The sequence below is a fragment of the Ursus americanus genome, chromosome 3, assembly GCF_024610735.1.
Source record: "Ursus americanus isolate L20-20 chromosome 3, mUrsAme1.1.p, whole genome shotgun sequence".
NCBI lineage: Eukaryota > Metazoa > Chordata > Mammalia > Carnivora > Ursidae > Ursus > Ursus americanus.
In genome coordinates, this window is record NC_142129.1 from 87120326 (window position 1) to 87140128 (window position 19803).

The 19803-nt window shown below is 50.7% G+C and overlaps 1 protein-coding gene across 1 annotated transcript in view; it reads right to left on the bottom strand.

The window, feature by feature from the left end:
* LAMB1 (laminin subunit beta 1) overlaps positions 1-19803 on the bottom strand; it is a 66423-nt gene that overhangs the window by 18177 nt on the left and 28443 nt on the right. The window contains 11 exon segments of the mRNA XM_045793474.2: positions 4892-4988; positions 5645-5859; positions 7139-7363; positions 7999-8162; positions 11307-11538; positions 11749-11892; positions 14454-14658; positions 15103-15226; positions 15486-15613; positions 16439-16597; positions 17540-17675. Of these exon segments, the coding sequence (XP_045649430.2) occupies positions 4892-4988; positions 5645-5859; positions 7139-7363; positions 7999-8162; positions 11307-11538; positions 11749-11892; positions 14454-14658; positions 15103-15226; positions 15486-15613; positions 16439-16597; positions 17540-17675 (1829 nt within the window).

The following is a 19803-nucleotide window of genomic DNA, read 5'->3' on the forward strand; positions in this document are numbered from 1 at the left end:
CATTTTCTTGCTCTCATTTTTGCCATAGGCATCTTCGAGGGGGGCGAACATGGGCCCCAAACTGTAGGATTTAAAAGGCAGGTGCACTCCCGTGAAGGCTTTGTCCTTCTCTGGGGATAGGGCTGCAGTCCAGGCCGCACAAGGGCAGGCAGGACTCCGGCTCTGTCCAAAAACCAGGACCACGTTAGCTAAACTGACCAACATCCCTTTCCTCTAACTGAAAAATAAAGAGTCACATTTCACAGATAGCCGGACTGCACTTTTGTCACTGAACACTTCCAGCCCGAACTTTCTCTGGAAGGTCACCAAAGGACTACACTGTATCAGGCTTTCAAACTGCACTGGGGAGACCGCTAAGCTCCCGTGGACATGCGCTTCCGTCTCTGCTGCGCTTTCAGAACTGCTCCTCTCCTGGGGACACCTGGGAGGCGAGCACGGGAAGGCCCACGTGCACCACCTCATACAAGGATCCCCCCCCCCCCCAACAGTACTTCCCACTGAAGCAGAAAGGTTGGTTTTCACCTGACAACTGAAAACTTCACGGTCACTGGAATTACGAAGGAGACCCTCCAATCCTAACTCACATTCGCTGGGATCTAAAACTCAGACACAAACTATGCCCACGGTCTCTGACAAGGCCGATGGTTGTTCTCTCTTCAAAGGAAGGGCTAGGGGTCTAAGTGGACCAGCAGCTCAGTCCTGCTTTAAGAAATGGATTCTCTGGCAGAGGATGGAAAACTTTCTCTTGGAAAAAAGAAAGTATTTAGCAAAAGTTGTGGCCTGATCTTTAAGATGAACAAGTCAGGAAGATGAAGGCTAGCGTTTGAAAAATGAGCCCGTAATCATTGGAACGAGCCATTAAGAATTCCACTTTCATCTATAAATACATTCTCAGTTATGTGGTCAGTTTCCTTTGTTTCTACTAAATTTTCTCATCATTTAAAAAGGTGATCTCTAAGAGCTAGGTACATGAAGAATGCACCCAGTTTACAGATATTGAGGCCTAGAAAAAAACACTAGCAAGTCGGGGCGCCTGGGTGGCTCAGTCGTTGGGCATCTGCCTTCGGCTCGGGGCATGATCCTGGCGTTATGGGATCGAGCCCCACATCGGGCTCCTCTGCTGGGAGCCTGCTTCTTCCTCTCCCACTCCCCCTGCTTGTGTTCCCTCTCTCGCTGGCTGTCTCTATCTCTGTCGAATAAATAAATAAAATCTTAAAAAAAAAAAAAAACACTAGCAAGTCAACCCCAGAAGAGGAAACGTTAGCCTGTGTGCCTCTTATTCAGTAGGTTTAACTTCCTCCTTCCTTTACATCCATCCCTCTCCAACTCCAGGCCCCTCCAGCAACTGAGGAAAGTCCATCCTCCATGGCCTGGCAGTCAAGGCTTTCACAGTCTGGTGAAACCGAATCTCCCCCCAGTGGGTCCCCAGGATGTGGTTTCCTGGGGGCGCCCCGCCCCCCACAGCCTTGCTGCTGCATATTGTCCTTGTTGTCCTCTAGCCAGGACAAGAATTCCTCTCTAAAAACCTGTCATCTGGGGCGCCTGGGTGGCTCAGCTGGTTAAGCATCTGCCTTTGGCTCAGGTCATGATCCAGGGTCCTGGGATCGAGTCCTGCATCAGGCTCCCCACTCAGAGGGGAGCCTGCTTCACCCTCTGTACCTCCCCCTGCTCGTGCTCCCTCTCTCTCAAATAAATAAAATCTTTAATGATTTTGCTTTAAATTCTCTACCTCCTCAGCCCCACCAATTTTTTTGGCCTTGCTAAAAAGGTTTGGGGACGAAAGGTGGGAAGTAGTGATTTCACTTGCAGAAATGAGCCACCTGGCTCATCAAGCTTTGTCTATAAGGGCCTGGATAGGAAATAGTTAGGTTTTGCAGGCCACAGGTCTCGGTCACGACCACCCAACTCTGGCGGCGTAGTGTGAAGGCAGCCACAGATGAGACACAAACGCACGGGGACAGGCGGTGGGCTGGATCTGCCCCAGTGGCTGTAGTTTGCCTGCCCGTGGCCTGGCCCGCCCTGCAGGGGACACACATGCTGTGATTAGGATCATACGAGATAAGCCTTCCCTCTACTAACAGAGTAGCTGTGGCCCTCTGGAGAAATTAAAGCTGATTTCCCAAGTCACGCTGCAAATAAAGACTAAGGCGGGTGGTTGTTAAACCCGGCCTGAGAAAAGAACACAAACGTCCTAAAAATTCATGTCTAAGCAAAGGAACGCACTTCATTTTTCTATTAGAAACAATCTGAAATGAGAAACAAGCACGAAAGGCTTCTCACCTATGCCCCACATTTCCCATTTGCGCTGGTTTAAGAGACACTGGCCTTTTCCAACAGCCGGAGGCCCTCCCTTTGCTATCTATGAATCAACAGAAAGATTCCCCATGTGACCCTTTGACTCCTGAGGGGCACAATGCAGAGCTCGGAGCTGAGGTTTTCTCCAGCACGTTCGCTGGTGGGTGGATGGGATTCTCTCCACCCCCGGCACAGTGGTGGGCTTGTTCAGACTTGGATGACTGGCCAAGAGCCCCAACCCGCCTGGACAATAGGAACATTCAACAAGTTATAAGTTTGAGGCTCCACTCATTTGTCTCTCACACAACTACATTTTTTTCCATAAGGAGAAAACTTCACTATGACCTTAAGTCCTCCTAGAAGCATGCTGTTTACGATGCGGCACCAGAAAGTCTCAATCTGTGCCCTGGAAGATTTGACGCTGAAGACCACTTGGCAATTGATTACCTATTTTGAGAAAAGTAGTCCCATTCTCTCCTCAGGGTTGCATCTCATTTCGGATAACACCTATTCTCGTCCCTGCTCATTGTCGGACCCTGTCCCCCCATTTCCATTTGTGACCACATTCCAGCCCATCCAGAGCCCTGATCTCCATGTGCTGCTTCATTTTGGCCCGTCTCATCCAGTCATACTAGTCCGGTCCCGCTGTCATCCCGTTCACACCAAGGCCCAGTGGCGGCAGTGACCTCCCCATGGTTAAGTCCCAACTCTCTCTCTCTCTCTCTGGAAACTTTGCAGGTTAGGAACTTTCTCCAGTCCACCAGGTTGTCAAAAACATTTGGGTCCCAACAGTTTCTTACATAACAAGATGACCTTTCTTCTGGATACAACAAAGTATTTGGTAGACATGGATGCCATGGATTTCCCTCTTTGCAGTTTCTAAAACATGACCTAACTTTTCAGCAGAACAAGTTGATACTGTTCCTATAAGCCACAGTTGCTCTGACAGACTCACAGCTGAAAGCTGGAAGATGAAAGGGGAGGGGTAAAGTTCTGAGCATTCAATGAACAAGTCTCTGATTGACTAACTCCGGCGAACAGGCTTTTCATGCACACAAAGCTGAGATGGGGCAAAAGGTCAGCAAGTCTTGGAGGCCAAAGCTATTTTGCCAATGACACATGCTGGTGGAACCGGGCTGTAAAGGATGATAGAACCTTTATCTGAAGCAAGGCAAGCCCTTGGGGCATTATAAGATGGCGGGATCTGCGAGAAGAGTGATTAGACCCTGGAGAAACCCTGTTTTCAACAGGATGTGACTAGTGGGAGCCAATCTGGAGCAGGCGTCCCACTGAATGTCACAGATCTTGTGGAAATGAGAAAATCAGATCCCGTGAAGAACCAACACCTGGACTGATGACCGATGAAGGGAGAAGCACCCACACACACTGCAGTCATCACTTCTGTGGAACAAACCTGAACCTGAGATGTGGGTACAGACCCTTCTGGCTAAGCCTCCACTGAAACAAGAGATCCTGTGCTGTGTATTCGGGTCTTGTCCACTGAGGTTTCCCCACTGTTAAGGAACAGACGGGTGGACTTAAAGGAATACACGGTATCGCTGTTTCTCATCTTTGATGGGAGATACTCAGTGAGCCACTAACTTGAAGATCTGTATTATCTCTTGCCACAGCTGTATCCAAACAAGAAAAAGGTCACTTTTTATTTAGAGTCCGACAGGGACCTAGAGTTTCAGATGTGCCACAAGGAAACGATATCGAAGAACAGTTTAAAAACTACAAAGATGGTTATCCGTACTTATAAGCTTGAAACGTAGGGAAGAAAAGCCAAGCAGGAAACAAAGACTAGGAAACCGGAACGGAAGCAGTCTATCAATCCTTCCCACAAATGCTTTTGCTTTAAGATTTGAAAAAGTTATCTGGCAGGTCAAAACCAAAATTGCAACAGCGTAAAAATTAAGCAATCCTTATGATTCACATGATTTTAACAAGTTTTTGTTCTGAAGACGACGTCAAGTTTTCCCCTCATACTCCTGTTTCATCATAAGCCTGAGTGGAAATCTGGCTTTTGTTCACACTTAACAGACTTGGAGCTCCGGTCACCCACTCCTTTGCTGGGCAGCGCGATGCTCGGATATGGCCCTTCGGTTGCCATCGGTGGGGACAGCACGCTAATGCGCCGAGGGCCTGAACTGTCAGCAGAATCTACGGACACACTGGAACCAAACGAGCGACCAGAACCACCGTTTAACCCCCGTGTGCTGACAAGGAAGCGGCCACAAGATACCATTCGCAGGGGCGGAAAAGGATCAGTTCGCAGAACTAGGTCGTGAAGATGAGCCCGTGTTGGTTAAAAGCGTGTAAAAAAGCCCTTCTGTGAGTCCTCACGGTAGTACACGCCTTGGTGCAGAGGCACAGATCCCCCCCAGGGATGGAGCTGGAAGTCAGCAGCTCCCCCTTTACTACCTGCCCTTCCATGGGGTGGGATTTGTTAGACCGTTTAATGAGCACGAATTGCTTCCGTCACGAAACCTACAAATCAATTCCCCGGTACCGTCCTTGAGTTTACGAAAAGCGGCAGCACACGTCTATTGCCCCCGGTGCGATCAGCGCCCCCCGAGAACACCCGCGGCCTCACCTCGGCACTCCACGTTGGGGTCTCCCCAGAAGAGCTCCTGGCACTCGCTGCAGGTGCGGCCCCCGAAACCGGGCATGCACTGACACTGCCCCGTGAACTGCGGCCGAAAACACAGCGCGTCAGGCGGGCCGGCGGGCGCAGGGCAGTCCGCGTTTGCAGTCCCAGGGGCTGGCTAGGACAGGTGGGATGCAGCCGTCTGCCCCCTTCCCCGACTCTGGCATCCCCCCCTGGGTGCCCAGGGGCCTGCCGGCCTCTCCTGACTGTTCTGTGGCAACGAGGGTTGGAAAGGCCCAGAGCACATTACGCTTTATTTACGGGTTTCTTTACACGCTGCTAGTGAGCCTAGGCCACCTGCGACCCACCTGCTGTGGGGAGCAGGTCGCTCAGGGTGTGTCAGGGAACAACAGTACGGCTTACAGTGCCCGTTGTGGCCCCGTGCCTCATTTCAAGCTGTATCGCTAAGCAGAGTCTGGTTCGGCAGCCAGGTAGTGACAGCCTGTCCATCCTGATGGGGTGGGGGGGACCCACAACAGTGGGGGCAGCCCGGATGAGCCCCCAACGGGAGAAACGGTCGCCAGTCTGTGCTGTTTGCTGAGCTGCGCACCCTGACAGCAAGGCTCTGACCACAAGGAGGTGGGGGGGCCCTTTCCTAAGCGGGGCAAAGCCACCGAATGGGCTAGCCACCCCCTGGACTCCTAAAGGGGCGTCCTCTCCTTATGCGCGATGGCCTCGCCCCCAGCCGCAGTGCCTCACCTCGTTGCAGGACGGCCCGAAGGAATGAGCAGGATCGCAGCTGCACGGGTCACAGCCGGTCCCGCTGGCCAGCTGCCAGGTGTCGGGCGCGCAGCGGTCACAGTTCTGCCCGACCACGTTGGGAAGACACGAGCACTGGCCCGTGGTTTTGTCGCACTGGCAGTCGGAGCCGTTGCAGTGCTCTGGCACCGTGCCCAGGTAATTGCAGACACACTCTGAAAAGGAACGGTGCGATCCGAATTACTTACACTCAACAAGTTCACAAAATCCGTGAAATACACAGACGATACAAAAGTTAGCTTCGTTCTAATGGCTTAGATCATCCCCCCCCAGGTTTTGGCCTGGAAACACAAACAAGAGGAAAAGGAATGGGGGCGCCTGGGTGGCTCAGTTGGTTAAGTATCTGCCTTCGGCTCAGGTCATGATCGCGGGGTCTTGGGATTGAGCCCCGTGTCACAGTCCCTGCTCGGCGGGGAGCCTGCTTCTCCCTCTCCCTCTGCTGCTCCCCTGCTTGTGCTCTCCCTCTTTCTGTCAAATAAATAAATAAAATCTTAAAAAAAGAGGGAAAGGAATGGAGGTGATTAAAAAAAAACCCCAAAACACACAAAAAAACAACAAAACAAACAAAAAAAAACACCCCCACTAAAACTGCTGTTTTTCAGAAATTCTTACGACATAGACAGTTCTGACATTTCCCAGGCTGGTGGGCACCAGGACACATTTTGCCGACCAGCATTTCTGACATACTCAGAGTTAATCAGCTGCCGGCAAATCATGTTAAAATCGAGGATTTAACTGGAAATAACAACAACAACAAAAATTAGATGCTGTGGGACTTGAGACATCATGACTTCCAACACTCGGCAGGGAGCAGCAGTCACGAATATATCAGACCGGGCAGGTAGAGGCCCTGTGAGCGGGTGAGGGAATCCAGTCCGGCTGGTCCTCCACATTCCACACGTGCTGTATAAACAGCGGGGCCTGGGGGTGCAGGGGGTGCAGGGGGTGCAGGAGGAGCTCCGGCTGATCTCTCGGTAGGACAGAAAGTAGGAGTGCTGAGAGAGACACTGGAGAGACGTTCCTTCCTTCCTCCCCTCGGGCGGGAAGGCTCTATCCACCAACGGCAGGAGGACAGGCGCCGACCGGAGCGGGTACTTGGACTCTACGTCCCGGCCCGGCGGCAAGTGCACGGACAGGACCTACAGTCCATACTCTGTTGGGTGGCACTGATCACTCTGACACGGCTACACAGCTTCCCTTCCGGTTGCCTCCCTCAGGCCCCGAACCACATCTCGAGACTACAGTCCTGCCAGAAAGTAAGGATGTAACCAAAAAAAAGTGTGGGGGGGTCAATCTCATCTTTCTTTTGTCAAAGAGTACACGTGACAGGTGTTTGCCCAGATAAAGCAGACCCCCGAAGAACAACATCCCCCCGATAGAGGAGAAGGCGGTGGAAATCGCTCGAAACGCGGGCAACGGGAAGCCGCGGCTTACTTCGACAGTCCTGCCGCAGGGCGTCCCCGTAGTACCCGGCCCGGCACAGCTGGCAGTGCTCCCCCTCCGTGTGGTAGAGGCACCTGAGGCACCGCCCCGTCTCCTTGTCGCAGGCTTCCGGGTCTGTCGTGTCGATGTTGTGGTGACAGCGGCAAGGCTGACAGGAGCCCCCCACATCCGAGGGATTGCCAAAGAAGCCGGGGGCGCAGTCGTCACACCTGGAGCCTAGGGACCAAGCACAACCCGTTCAGCTCGCAGCCCGACACGTCCGGGCCCCCCGACATTAGCACCGGCCCGGGCGGTGCTGGGCCCCTGGCCGAGCCGGGGTGACCGCGTCACTAGCAGGGAAAGAGAGCTTGCAATCAGTGCCAGGATCTCTGAACCGCGGTGAGCGCCACGGATATCTGAAACCGTGGCATCAAGGGGGGAGTTAAAGGGTGTTGACAAGTAAGGGCGCTCCTGGAGTGTGGACGGGTCACGGGAGTATAACCGACAACAGAGAACGTATCGAGTTTGGCCAATTCAGCTGTCTGGGCATGAGGTTCCGGTCTTCCCTCTGCCCGTGACGCGGCCACTTCACCACGTGGCGCCTCTTCCGCCAGGAGCAGGTGAGGGGATTTACTCATGGTTCAAATGCCCTTGCTCTCCGGCTCGGTCTTAGAGTGTCGTTGCGGAGACCCAAGAACTTACTCAACGCCACATGCCAAACCGGGAAAAGAGCATCTTTGGTATGTCACGTTCCCGTCAGTTTTAATTAAGGCTTGTGAACAGGACACCACACTTTCTCACTCTTGATCTTTTTCCTTCGTGAACAACTCAGAAAGACACGTCCTTTCCTCCGAAGTCTGGACCTTACTTACCAATGTATCCCGGGTGACAGACACAAGCCAGCTGTAAAGTCACGGGGTCCTGATAGCAGCTACTGGCGAACTGGCGGCCGCTGTCGGGACCGTCTGGGCAAGGACAAGGGCGGCAGTGATCTCCTGACCCGATGATGGGATCGCCATAGTAACCGGCCAGGCACCTGCACCAGTCCCCGGAGAGAGAGCCATAAACCACCATGGTAAGAAACCCGTCACAAGAAAGAATCTTAGAAACCATGTTCTCTGCTTGGGAACATTCAGTCCCCATTCCTCAAGATTCCCCCTTGGAAGGTTTTCCACTGGGGCAGCGGTTCTCCCATGTTAGCTCCAATCAGAGACCCTTGGAGGGCTTGTTAAAACAGGTTGCCAGGCTCATCCCTTCATCCCCGACTTACTCGGTCCCGTGTGATGCTGATGCCGCTCGTCTGGGGATCACACGGGCCAGGGCGCCGCATGGGGACCCACTCACTCCTCCCCAGAAGAGGTACAGCTCACGTGCACCCTGCTGTCCTATCAGCTGCCTGCCCTGAGCGTTCTGTCTTGCATTAAAGAATCCAGGGAAGGAGGTGGGTGTGGCGGGGGGTGTGGGAAGCCAGCGTGTGGTTGTCTGTCTGTCTGCCTGTGCCCGGGAGGGGTGAGGAGTTAGCGAGCCCACAGGTGGCCCGTTGTGCATTCCAGCCTTTACCAGTAATCCAGCTGATAAGGACCCTTTCCAGCTGCAGGACTCCTGTGTCTGTCAGGTGGTTTCAAACTAGGACGGGCATGACAAATGTCATATATCCACTCCCACCTCCTCTCCTTACAGATCAGGGATCCACGGTGGGTTCCTGACTTGCAAGGCTTACACAGCCAGTTAGTAATGAGGCAGGATTTGAATGCAGCCTCCTGACTTGTAGCAAGGAATTCTTTTACTCTGTGATGCTGCTTTTCAACATGAGGGATTGCTTCGGTTATTTTACTTCCTGTAACATAAAAGGGGGACGAGACTTTGGAGATCCTCTAATCCAACCTAGTTCTTCCATCAGCAGACGGCTGGACACTCAGAGGTGAGCTAACTCACCCAGGGCTACGGAACAGGCCAGACGCAGAACTGAACCTGAGGTCTGAGGACTTCCAGTTCATTTTGCTTTTCATGGTTTCTGTTGTTTTGTTTTTGTGTGTTTTTTGGGTCATTTTTGCTTTTTTTCTTTTGAAGCAGAGGTAATATTTTTTTAAATGAGGCGGGGGAAGGGAAATGAAGAAATAGAAGGGAAAGCTGTTCGGAGGAAATTAACCTTCTATTTAATTAGACACAGGATACAAGCACGTGTTCTCCAATTCTGTGCCGGAAAGTCAGTGGAGATGAAGCAGTTTTGTTCAACGGGTTCTGAGAAAGTTTTCTAGGCGGCTTTTCTAGGTGAAATAAATCCAAATACCTCATGATAGAAACTGAGTGTTCATTTCCTGCCTCTCCCTCCACTTCCCCCCTTGGGAATGAGCCGAGCCTAGAGCTGCTGTTTAAATTCACAGGACTGAAACTCTGCTCGTCTTGGAACGAAGAAGGGAAGGATGAGAAGTTGGCTCACAGAATCCCAGAGACTTTAAGAAAGCTTTGTCATCCAAATGTAGGGCTAAACATTTTTGTCCCTCCCACACCCCTTCACATTTTCCTACAAGAAACAAAATGCTTTACAAATAAAATCCAAACACAGTCACAAATATCGAGCCAGTTCTTCTCACGGGATGCTGGTCCCACCACATTGCCCCCCGCCTCCCCACAGCCCCGTGCTGGATTTCATACCTGCCTGATCCACGACCACCTATGTTCCCCCTCTCACCCTCTTGTTCTTTTTAATCTGATTTTCTCATCTGTCTGTCTCTTTCGAGCTTATTCTGTCTCCCAAAGAACAATAATGAAAATCTTAATGCAGAAAACAAGAGATGACATTATTAATTTCTTCAAGTCTTGTATAACTATTTCCTTATTACTTTCTTACAAGGCAATTTTGTAGTTGGAAGGAATAACTTTTATTCAATAGTTACTGGAACTGCCAAATTTTCTTTTAAGATTTATTTATTTACTTGAGAAAGAGAGAGAGAGAGAGAGAAAGCCCACAAAGGGAGACGAAGAGGGAGAAGCAGACTCCCCGCTGATCTGGGAGCCCAACGCTCCCAGGACCCTGAGACCATGACCTGAGCCAAAGGCAGATGCCTAACCGACTGAGCCACCCAGGCGCCCCTGGAGCCTCCAAATTCTTGAACAGCAGTCTAGCACAGAGCCGAAAACCCCATATTTGCTTCCACGCATATCTTCCCAACATAAGTTAATCATATATTCAATTTCTCGTTCATCTGATGAACATTTTTTGCACTGAGGCATTTGCTGACATTTTAAAAACAAAAGTCCCAGATAGAGTGGATGGATGTTAATTGAGGTGAAAGATAAGACCGTTACTCCAAAAAAAAGGCAGTTCTGGTTGCAGATCTGCCTGTCATCAGTAATGAACAGTGTAAGTCAGCATGTAATTTCATCGTGTGGGTTATTATCTACTGAGCTTGGCCGTAATGTTATTAGGGGCACATTCTAGGTCCTCTTTTGCTGTATCCAGTGCAGTGTGCTTTACATCCTTAATAATTATTCAATTAATTTGCTAACTGGAAAACAGGTCTACTTTTGCACATTTTATGTGGCCTCCTGGAAGCTGGAACTGCATGGAAGTGTTTCAAAACCCAAAGCTGTCTGAAATGCCTAATTCTATTTGGATCTGGTTTCTGCTTTGACCCAGAGGAGCCGTTCACATTTCAGAAGGCTCGTCCTGGGCGAGAATCCGCTGAGACCGAGGATTTCCGTCCAGATCTAGGCTGACCTTCAGGATGAGCTGGGTGGCTCAGTCGTTACGCATCTGCCTTCAGCTCAGGGTGTGATCCCAGGGTCCTGGCATCGAGCCCCACATCAGGCTCCCTGTTGGGAGCCTGCTTCTTCCCCTCCCACTCCCCCTGCTTGTGTTCCCTCTCTCGCCTGCTGTCATTCTGTCAAATAAATAAATAAAAATCTTAAAAAAAAAAAAAAAAAGCGCTCCAAGGGGGGCAGCTCATGTGTGTTCTCTGCCGTACCCCAGCACCAACACGGCACCCAGCACACAGAAGGCATCCACTACAGGCGCATTGGATAAAGGAACGAGTCCCTAGGAAATACGGAGGTGGTCAGAAATGAACGAGCCTTCTGGAATCCGGTCGAGATTGTGCCTCGTGCTTGTCTAAGACGCTGTCCACTCAGCCCAAAACCATCTCCTCCTCATAACTTTCGAGAGGCCGTGAGCACGTACCTTTCACAGTTGTGCCCCGTGGTGTAGTCCTGGCAGCCCAGGCACGCCCCCGTCCCTGAGTCGCAGTCCTCGGCGTGGCCGTTACACTGGCAGGGCTGGCAGCTTGGGAAGCCCCAGTACCCGGGTAAGCACCGGTCACACTGCCGAGCGTACACGCCCTGGAAACACTGGCACTGGCCGGTGACGGGGTGGCAGAAGGCATTGACGGATCCTTGCAGGTGGCACTCACAAGCTGAAGAAAGAGGCAACGGTGGGACTGCCTTAAGAAACTCCTTCAATGCAAACACGCCCCCAAAGAGAAGCACCCCGGCACCCGGTTCAGAAGGCTCAGGGCTCAGTGATCGGTTTGCAGAGCAATGCCCCGCCTTCCGGAGGCAGGGAACCCACACCGCTATGTCTCAGATTCATCTCAATGAACAGGGTACGGTTCTGATTAACCTACGTCTGCATCCGCTGGGGCCAAAGCCGAAGGTGCCAGGGGCACATCTGTCGCAGGTTCTTCCAACCACGTTCGGCCGGCACTGGCACTGGCCTCCGTTGGGGTCGCAGACGGAACTTAGTGAGCCCTGGGGGTCGCATTCACAAGCTGCAGGGAGAGAGAAAGGTCAGAACCCGGTGACGCGGAGCAGACAATCCCAGGAGAGAAAGGAACACAGCAAGTCACACGGGCTCTGAACCGGACCACCCCTTTCCTCCGGGTCGCTCTGATCCTTCCTCTTTACTACCTTGGCTCATTCAGAATTCCCATTTCAAACGTCATCCCCACAAAGAAATGGAAAAAATGTTCCATGCTCATGGATTAGAAGAACAAGTATTGTTATAATGTCTATGCTGCCAGAGCAATCGACACATTCAATGCAATCCCTATCAAAATACCATTGACATTTTTCACAGAGCTGGAACAAACAATCCTAAAATTCGTATGGAACCAGAAAAGACCCCATATAGCCAAAGGAAGGTTGAAAAAGAAAACCAGAACTGGTGGCATCATAATTCAGGACTTCAAGCTCTATGACAAAGCTGTAATCATCAAGACAGGATGGTCCTGACACAAAAACAGACGCACAGATCTATGGAACAGAACAGAGAGCCCAAAAATGGACCCTTAACTCTATGGTCAACTAATCTTTAACAAGGCAGGAAAGAATATCCAATGGAAAAAAGGACAGTCTCTTCAAGAAATGGTGTTGGGAAAACTGGACAGCCGCATGCAGAAGAACGAAACTGGACCATTTCCTTACACCACACACAAAAATAGACTCAAAATGGATGCAAGTGAGACAGATCCTAGAGGAGAACACAGACGGCAACCTCTGTGACCTTGGCTGCTAGACACATCTCCAAAGGCAAGGGAAACAAAGGCACAAATGAAGTTTTGAGACTTCGTCGAGATAAAAAGCTTTTGCATGGCAAAGGAAACAGATGACAAAACCAGAAGACAACCGACAGAATGGGAGAAGATATTTGCAAATGACATATCAAAGGGCTAGTATCCCAAAATCTATAAAGAACTTATCAAACTCAACACCCAAAGAATAATCCCATCAAGAAATGCGCAGAAGACATGAACAGACACTTCTGCAAAGACGACATCCAAATGTCCAACAGACACATGAAAAACTGCTCCACATCACTCGGCATCAGGGAAATACAAATCAGAACCACAATGAGATACCACCTCACACCAGTCAGAAGGGCTAAAATTAACAAGTCTGGAAACGACAGATGTTGGCGAGGATGCAGAGAAAGGGGAGCCCTCCTACACTGTTGGTGGGAATGCAAACTGGTACAGCCACTCTGGGAAACAGTATGGAGGCTCCTCAAAAATTAGAAAATGGAGCTACCCTACAACCAGCAATTGCACTCCTGGGTATTTACTCCCAAAATACAAATGTAGTGATTCGAAGGGGCACGTGCACCCCAATGTTTACAGCAGCAACGTCCACAATAGCCAAACTACGGAAAGAGCCCAGATGTCCATCGACAGATGAATGGATAAAGACGATGTGGTGTATATACGCAATGAAATATTACACAGCCATCAAAAAAATGAAATATTGCCATTTGCAATGATGTGGATAGAACTAGGGGATATTATGCTAAGCGAAATAAGTCAATCAAAGAAAGACAATTATCATATGATCTCACTGATATGTGGAATTTAAGAAACAAAACAGGATCCTAGAGAAAGAGAGGAAAAAAATAAGACAAAACCAGAGAGGGAGATAAATCATAAGAGACTCTTAACCATAGGAAACAAACTGAGGGGTGCTGCAGGAGAGGGGAGTGGGGGGATGGGGTAACCGGGTGATGGACATTAAGGAGGGCGTGTGATGTAATGAGCACTGATGAACCACAGACCTGTACCCCTGAAACTAATAATACATTATATATTAATTAACTGAAATTAAAAAAAATAAAAAAAACAATGTCACCCCTATGATGGATGGGAGGGAAGCAAGAGGAGATGGGGTTGGCAGAGTAAAGCAGTTTTCTCCGAAGGGGGGTCATTAAGGTTTTCTACCCTTGCCTTCAAAGCTCAACTAGCACAGACTTTAGACTAAAGCCCAGTGACCTTTGGAAGTGGTCTGACCTTTCAAGGAGAAAAGCACATTTCGATTGTATAGGATGCTCCCTGATTCCATCCCAACTCCCCACCTGCCTACAGAAATGCTGCATCCTTACGGCTTTGCCCCAGTCCCAGTCGTGATTGCGTTTTTTTTTAATTTAAATTCAAGTTAGTTAACATAATACTGTATTATTAGTTTCAGAGGTAGAATTTAGTGATTCGTCAGTTGCATGTAACACCCAGTGCTCATCACAAGTGCCCTCCTTCATGCCCATCACCCAGTTGCCCCATCCCCCCCCCCCCCCACCCCTCCAGCAGCCCTCAGTTTGTTTCCTACAGTGAAGAGTCTCTTCTGGTTCGTCTCCCTCTCTGGTTCCATCTTATTTTTCCTCCCCTTCCCCTATGGGATTGCATTTTTAATGGTGCTCTATCACTAAAATACTCCTTAAAAACAAAAAAGACAAACTGTGGTCACTGCCTGCCTCACACCGAACTTATAGGGCATGCCTTCCCATGTCCCATGTCGCTCGTGAAGCCACGCACGCTTGGCCCCAAGCAAGAAGGGCCGGGATACCTACCCAGGCCTGTCTGGTGTAACAAGGCAGAAATACTGAAGATTATGTTTCTGCATACGTCGGTCATTGGTGTTTTCACAACGCTCCTGCTGTTCTCCAGACATCTGTATCTCTGAAAGGTTTCCCAGGCGCTGTTGGTGACCAATCCATCCCCTGACCCTCCCACGGTGAAGATGTCCAGTGATTTACAGAACGGCATGAGAACAAGCTGGGAAGAATCAAGAACAGTGAAGAGCTCTTACGGTGGGGTCTGTGTCATCTACCAAAGCAAGTCAACACATCAAAGCCCCAGATGCTACTCTGACTCCAGCAAAGGAAAAATCAGACTCACTCGACACAGTGAAAACCTTCCCATTCTTAAATATTCTTGCCAGAAAAAGTTCAGATACACCTTACATCGTCTGATGGCTTTTGGAATGCCGTTTTTAAGATGCTTTTTATTTTCACAAACAATCCACTTGAGTAAATCCTTTTCCCAGGGTAGAGTTTTTATTAAAATCCATAAGCCAAATGGCTTTGGAAGCAAGAGAAAATGATTGTGCCTAACCTCTCCACGCTACCCCCTCCATAAAACCCTCTGGGGAAGCAGAGGGACACTCTCCGCCCAGCTTTTCTCCCGTAACCTTCACTCTGGAAATGACCTTCCACTTACAGAATCGATGAGCGTGTAGGGACTCTCCACGTCGCTATCGGAGGACGTGTACTGGGGCAGCTCCAGCCTCACTGTGTAGTTCACACCCTTCTCAAAGCACACGGGGCGTGGAAGGACGACATACCTGCCCCCAGATGAGAGGGGAAAATACCAACACAAAGTCAGCGTGACATATCCAGTCAGTCCTTCCATCCATCCATCCATCCATCCATCCTTCCATCCATCCAAGCTCTACATAAATCACGGCGAAGGAAGAAAGGCAATGGTCTATGATTGGCTCCGGCTCTGAAATGGTAACTGGACGACTTGCGAGGCAAGGTACCAGAAAAAATATAATAATCTGCCTATCCGTTCTATGAGCAGCAAACCAGTGTCACACTGACCTCGAGCCAGGCGATAAGGACACCACCTGGTTGTCATCATCGGGAATAGTGTTACCACATCGGCTGCTGGTTGGGATCTTTCCAGGTCGCTGCACTGTGATGACAGCTTTTTCCCAGCGGTCAGGGAGCTACGGTAAGAAACAAACCATCAAAGCAGCATCCGTACTGGCCCACTGCTGCCTGTTTACAGAGACCTCTCCCAATCGGTCATTTGCCAAGTTTAAATGAAAAAAACACTCACTTGCATTTCCCTTCCCTCTTTCCCATTCTCTCTGCTCTGGCCCCAACTCCAGCCCTAATCTCATCGCACCTAGACACGGAATAGCCTCCCTGCTCTCCTTGCCTCTCCCAGTGCCCTCTCTGGCTATCGGGCCACACAGCTCCAATCAGGACCATCCCCTGCCCAAAACCCTGAAATACAACGTCCAGGCTCATGGGCTGATCCCAGCATTCTTGCCAACAGCATCTCCAACGATGCCCTTATCTAGCTACGAGGAAGCTCTCTCAAAACACTCTCCCTCTGCTCACACCGTTCCTCACTTCCCTTCGTGTCAAAATTCCATCTCTGTTGTAAGGCCTAGAACTCACTCTTTATGGGACATTTTGGCTGGTGCAGCTGGGCTGGTGTAAGATGCAGGACAGTCTGTACGTCTGCCCTTGCCCTTTCCACCTTCGGCCTTGTATTAAAGGTGGGGTGTGCGTCCGAGCCTGGGCCGTGCAGGCTGTGAGGTCAAGCCTACCACCACCTCAGGCCTCAGCAAGGCCAAGAGCCTCATGAGGGATCACTAAAGTCTTGCAAAACTAAATTCAAGAAAAATGTTCATTGTCGATTCCACAGGGGATAGAAAGTCAGAGAGGCTCCCCTATTCTAATGCAACCTCCAAATTTCACAAAAACTGTATCCATTGTTAGAAGATACTTCTACCGCCCCCGGTAGTCCATGGAAGGTTTACCTGTGGTTCGTAGCGAATCAAGATGTCATACTCCATGGAATACGGTATGTTGTCAATGAAAAACTCCAAGTAAGCCCCTTCGGGCACTCGGACGAAGCCCGCTCCGGTCCAGGAAGGAATCCGGTCCTGGATATACTGCCGCTCCGCTATGCTGACCCCCTGAGAACAAGGGGGACAGTAGCTAGGCTTTACTCAAAATGGATTTCAAGGAAATGTAACAGCAAGCCTAGGAATCACGAGCTATTGCCCAGATTTTCTACAAGGCTTGTCCAGGACGTAGGGGACGTGCCTTTCTCACTGGCATGCGTTTCAAACTCCAAGTACAAGTGAAGAAACGTCCTACAGTCACGAGTGCTCACTGCTGAGGAGCTGATTCTGGTTGTCAGGGAGACCGAAGAGCGATCAATTTCAGTTCACTCAAGCCCGCGTGTGAGTTTGTTCACAGGATCACAGATAACCACCGTGATTGGTCACCTCCGAAGACCAAGTCCTTCCTTCTCTATACGTACGGAGGTGGAACCTGCATTACCTGCCCTCAGATCTGGTCTGGCCCTGAGACTTCTGACCAACAGAACGTGAGAAAAGGACCTTCTGAACCTTCTGAGACCCGGCTCTAAGGGACCCGGCAGTTTCTCTCTCCTGCTTCTTGGAAGCCAGACGCCGCGCCGTGGAGAAGTCTCACTGTCCTGACTCCACTGCGCTGTGAGGAAGTTCAGGGCAGCTGCTGGGGGGGGGGGGGGGGGGGGGGCGGAGAAGAACGCCCAGCAGCCTCCAGCTGACAATGCAGATGTACCTTTGAAGCCACTGCGTTTTGGGAACGGATGCTGAAACAAGGTCCTATTTACCGTGTTAGATCAACAGTAACTTTGGAGCCTGAGTAGAGGAGTGGGAGAACGAAAACAAACACCCCCAAAAAACCCACTAAAAGCCTCATTAGTGAACCTTCCAAAGTCTCTTTGTGAGTTACAGATCTACTTAGCTTTAAATAGGACTGCTCTCAAGAAGGCACGGTCCCCATCCCATCACCGACAAGAGCTGTAAAAATGCCATTACTGCCCCCCAAACCCGGCTTTTCCCATTTGCCCAGTACCCCCTACTTACAGGCCCAAAGTTGGCATCTTCTGCTTCGTAGATGTAGTGATCCAAGGTGGTAAAGTAGTACCCGGATTCCACCTCGTTGCACTGACGCCCGATCACGTGGGGGCGGCACCCGCACTGGCCTGACTCCGCCGAGCAGCTGGGGGGGGGGGGGGGGGGGCGGCGGCAAAGCCAAGTCAGCTGGGTCACTGCGCTTGTAAATGAACCCACCTGACACACTTCTACATTTTCTACTAAACATCAAATGGCTGAAATATTCAGGTAGGGTTTTCTTATTTCTTTCAGAAAATAAGTATGTGGGGGGAAAAATCCTGCCTATGAATTAATCGCAAACTCTGGAGCTGAAAGCTCCCCATGACCTGGTCTTTCCGGTTCCATCTTGCTTGTCTTTCTTCAGCCCGCCCCACCCACACCATGCTGAGGTTTTCTGTGGATACCACCACGTTCTTCTGGGGGTACCACCACGTTCTTCTGTGGGTACCACCACGTTCCTGCTTCGATCTTTTATATCTTCTGTGCCTGATTTCCAACTGCAATCTCTTTCCTGCACCTCAGACCTGAAGATGCAACTTCTAGAAGGTCGGCTCGGACTCGGCAGTCCCCAAGGTTAAGGACAGATCCCAAAGAGCAACACTCCACCCCTCCCCTGTTCTCTGCTGGGCAGAGGACACTGCCAGCCGCTAAGTCGACCGAGTCAGAAACCTACAAGTTACTCTCTTAAGTCTTTCACATCTAATCAGGAACCCAATTCTGTGACTTCACAGCCTAGCCTCTGGCACGTCTCCTCCCTCTTTCCACTGGCTGTGCCATGCCTTTCTTCACTCCCTCACTCGCAGTAAAGTCGGTTCCAGCCTTCTCATCGGTGTCCTTGTGGCCAATCTTCCAGCCTCCCAGCCTAGACTACCACCGCCCACACAGCTCGCTGCCCAAATGACCTTCCTGAGACGCATCGACCGTATCACTTCCGGGCCTTAAGCAGGTGCACCAGGCTTCCACAGTCTGGCCCTTCTCTACCTCTCCCCTCACTTCTCCAACCGTATGGAGCCGTTACAGTTTCTCCCATGCGCAGGGTGATGCAGACCCCTTCCCTTGGCTTACGTCGCTCCTGCAGCCTTGAATACCCTCGTCCCCTAGTCACCCAGCAAAGAGCCACCGGTGCTTTCGCGATTCAGCTCACAAAGGACTCTTACTGTGGCATCACCTAACACTCTCCACCCCACAGAACGAACCACCTTCTCTCTCCTGCCACCACGTCCCTGCAGGAGAAACCACGCGGTCACAACACGTACGACACAGCTTGTCACGTAGTAGCTGCTCGTGAAAGCGGAGGCGCTGTGTTTTCAAACCTCCTGGTCTCTGAAAGCCCAGCCCAACATTCGTCCCTCTCGTGGCGTCGTCTTTGGTTCCTGCTGTTCTCGAGTGCTGCCTTCGGAGGTCCCTGCTGTTCTCTGTGTGGTTCAGACGTGTATCGCTTCCTCTCTCGTAGCGCATCTACTGACAGACCCATCGGACCCCCTGCTAGACGGGCAACTGCTTAAAAGCTCGGCCTGTGCCGCCGTCACCTCAGTCATGCCCGTTTCCCCGTCACGGGGCCGGGCCCCGCGCCCTGCACACACAGCACGCTCCAACACGGGGGGACAAATAGATGCGTGAAGGACACGCATTCTGAATAAAAAATGTTAAAAAAAGAAAAATAGGGGATTTCGTGTAAAAGATAAAACTTTTTTTTTTAATTAAACATACGGTTTCAGGTAATAAAGGCCTCTGGATAGACTGTCATGTACTCATTTTGTTCTCAGGCTATGTCTCTCTTTCCTTGGGTACAAGGTAAAGCCAAATTATAGGCACCCATTCTTACTTCGTTCAAGTCAAGATGGGGTTTGGAATCGTTACTTGAAACCCATTCCCAAAGTTCAAATCCCAAAGTTCAGTTTGAACCAAGTATCCAAGGCAAGTCACAACTCCCAGGAAGATGGAACGCTCCGAGGTTTGTCACCAGTGTCCCCACAGCCCTCCCCCGGTCCCACCCAAGTCTTCTTCCCGCAGATCATGTGAATGGCTCCTGCCACACGGGAATACAAGCGCTAACATCCCGCAGCCGATTCCCAGAGGAGGAACCCTCGTTGCGAGTGGGACCTAGGCCTCTTCTGGCACAGTCCACGCACAACAGCCATCTGCAAAAATGCAGGCATCAGACATCACGTCCCATGGACAAGAGAAAATCCTTCTTTCCTCCCCAGCAGACAGACACTTCCTGAGGGAACACG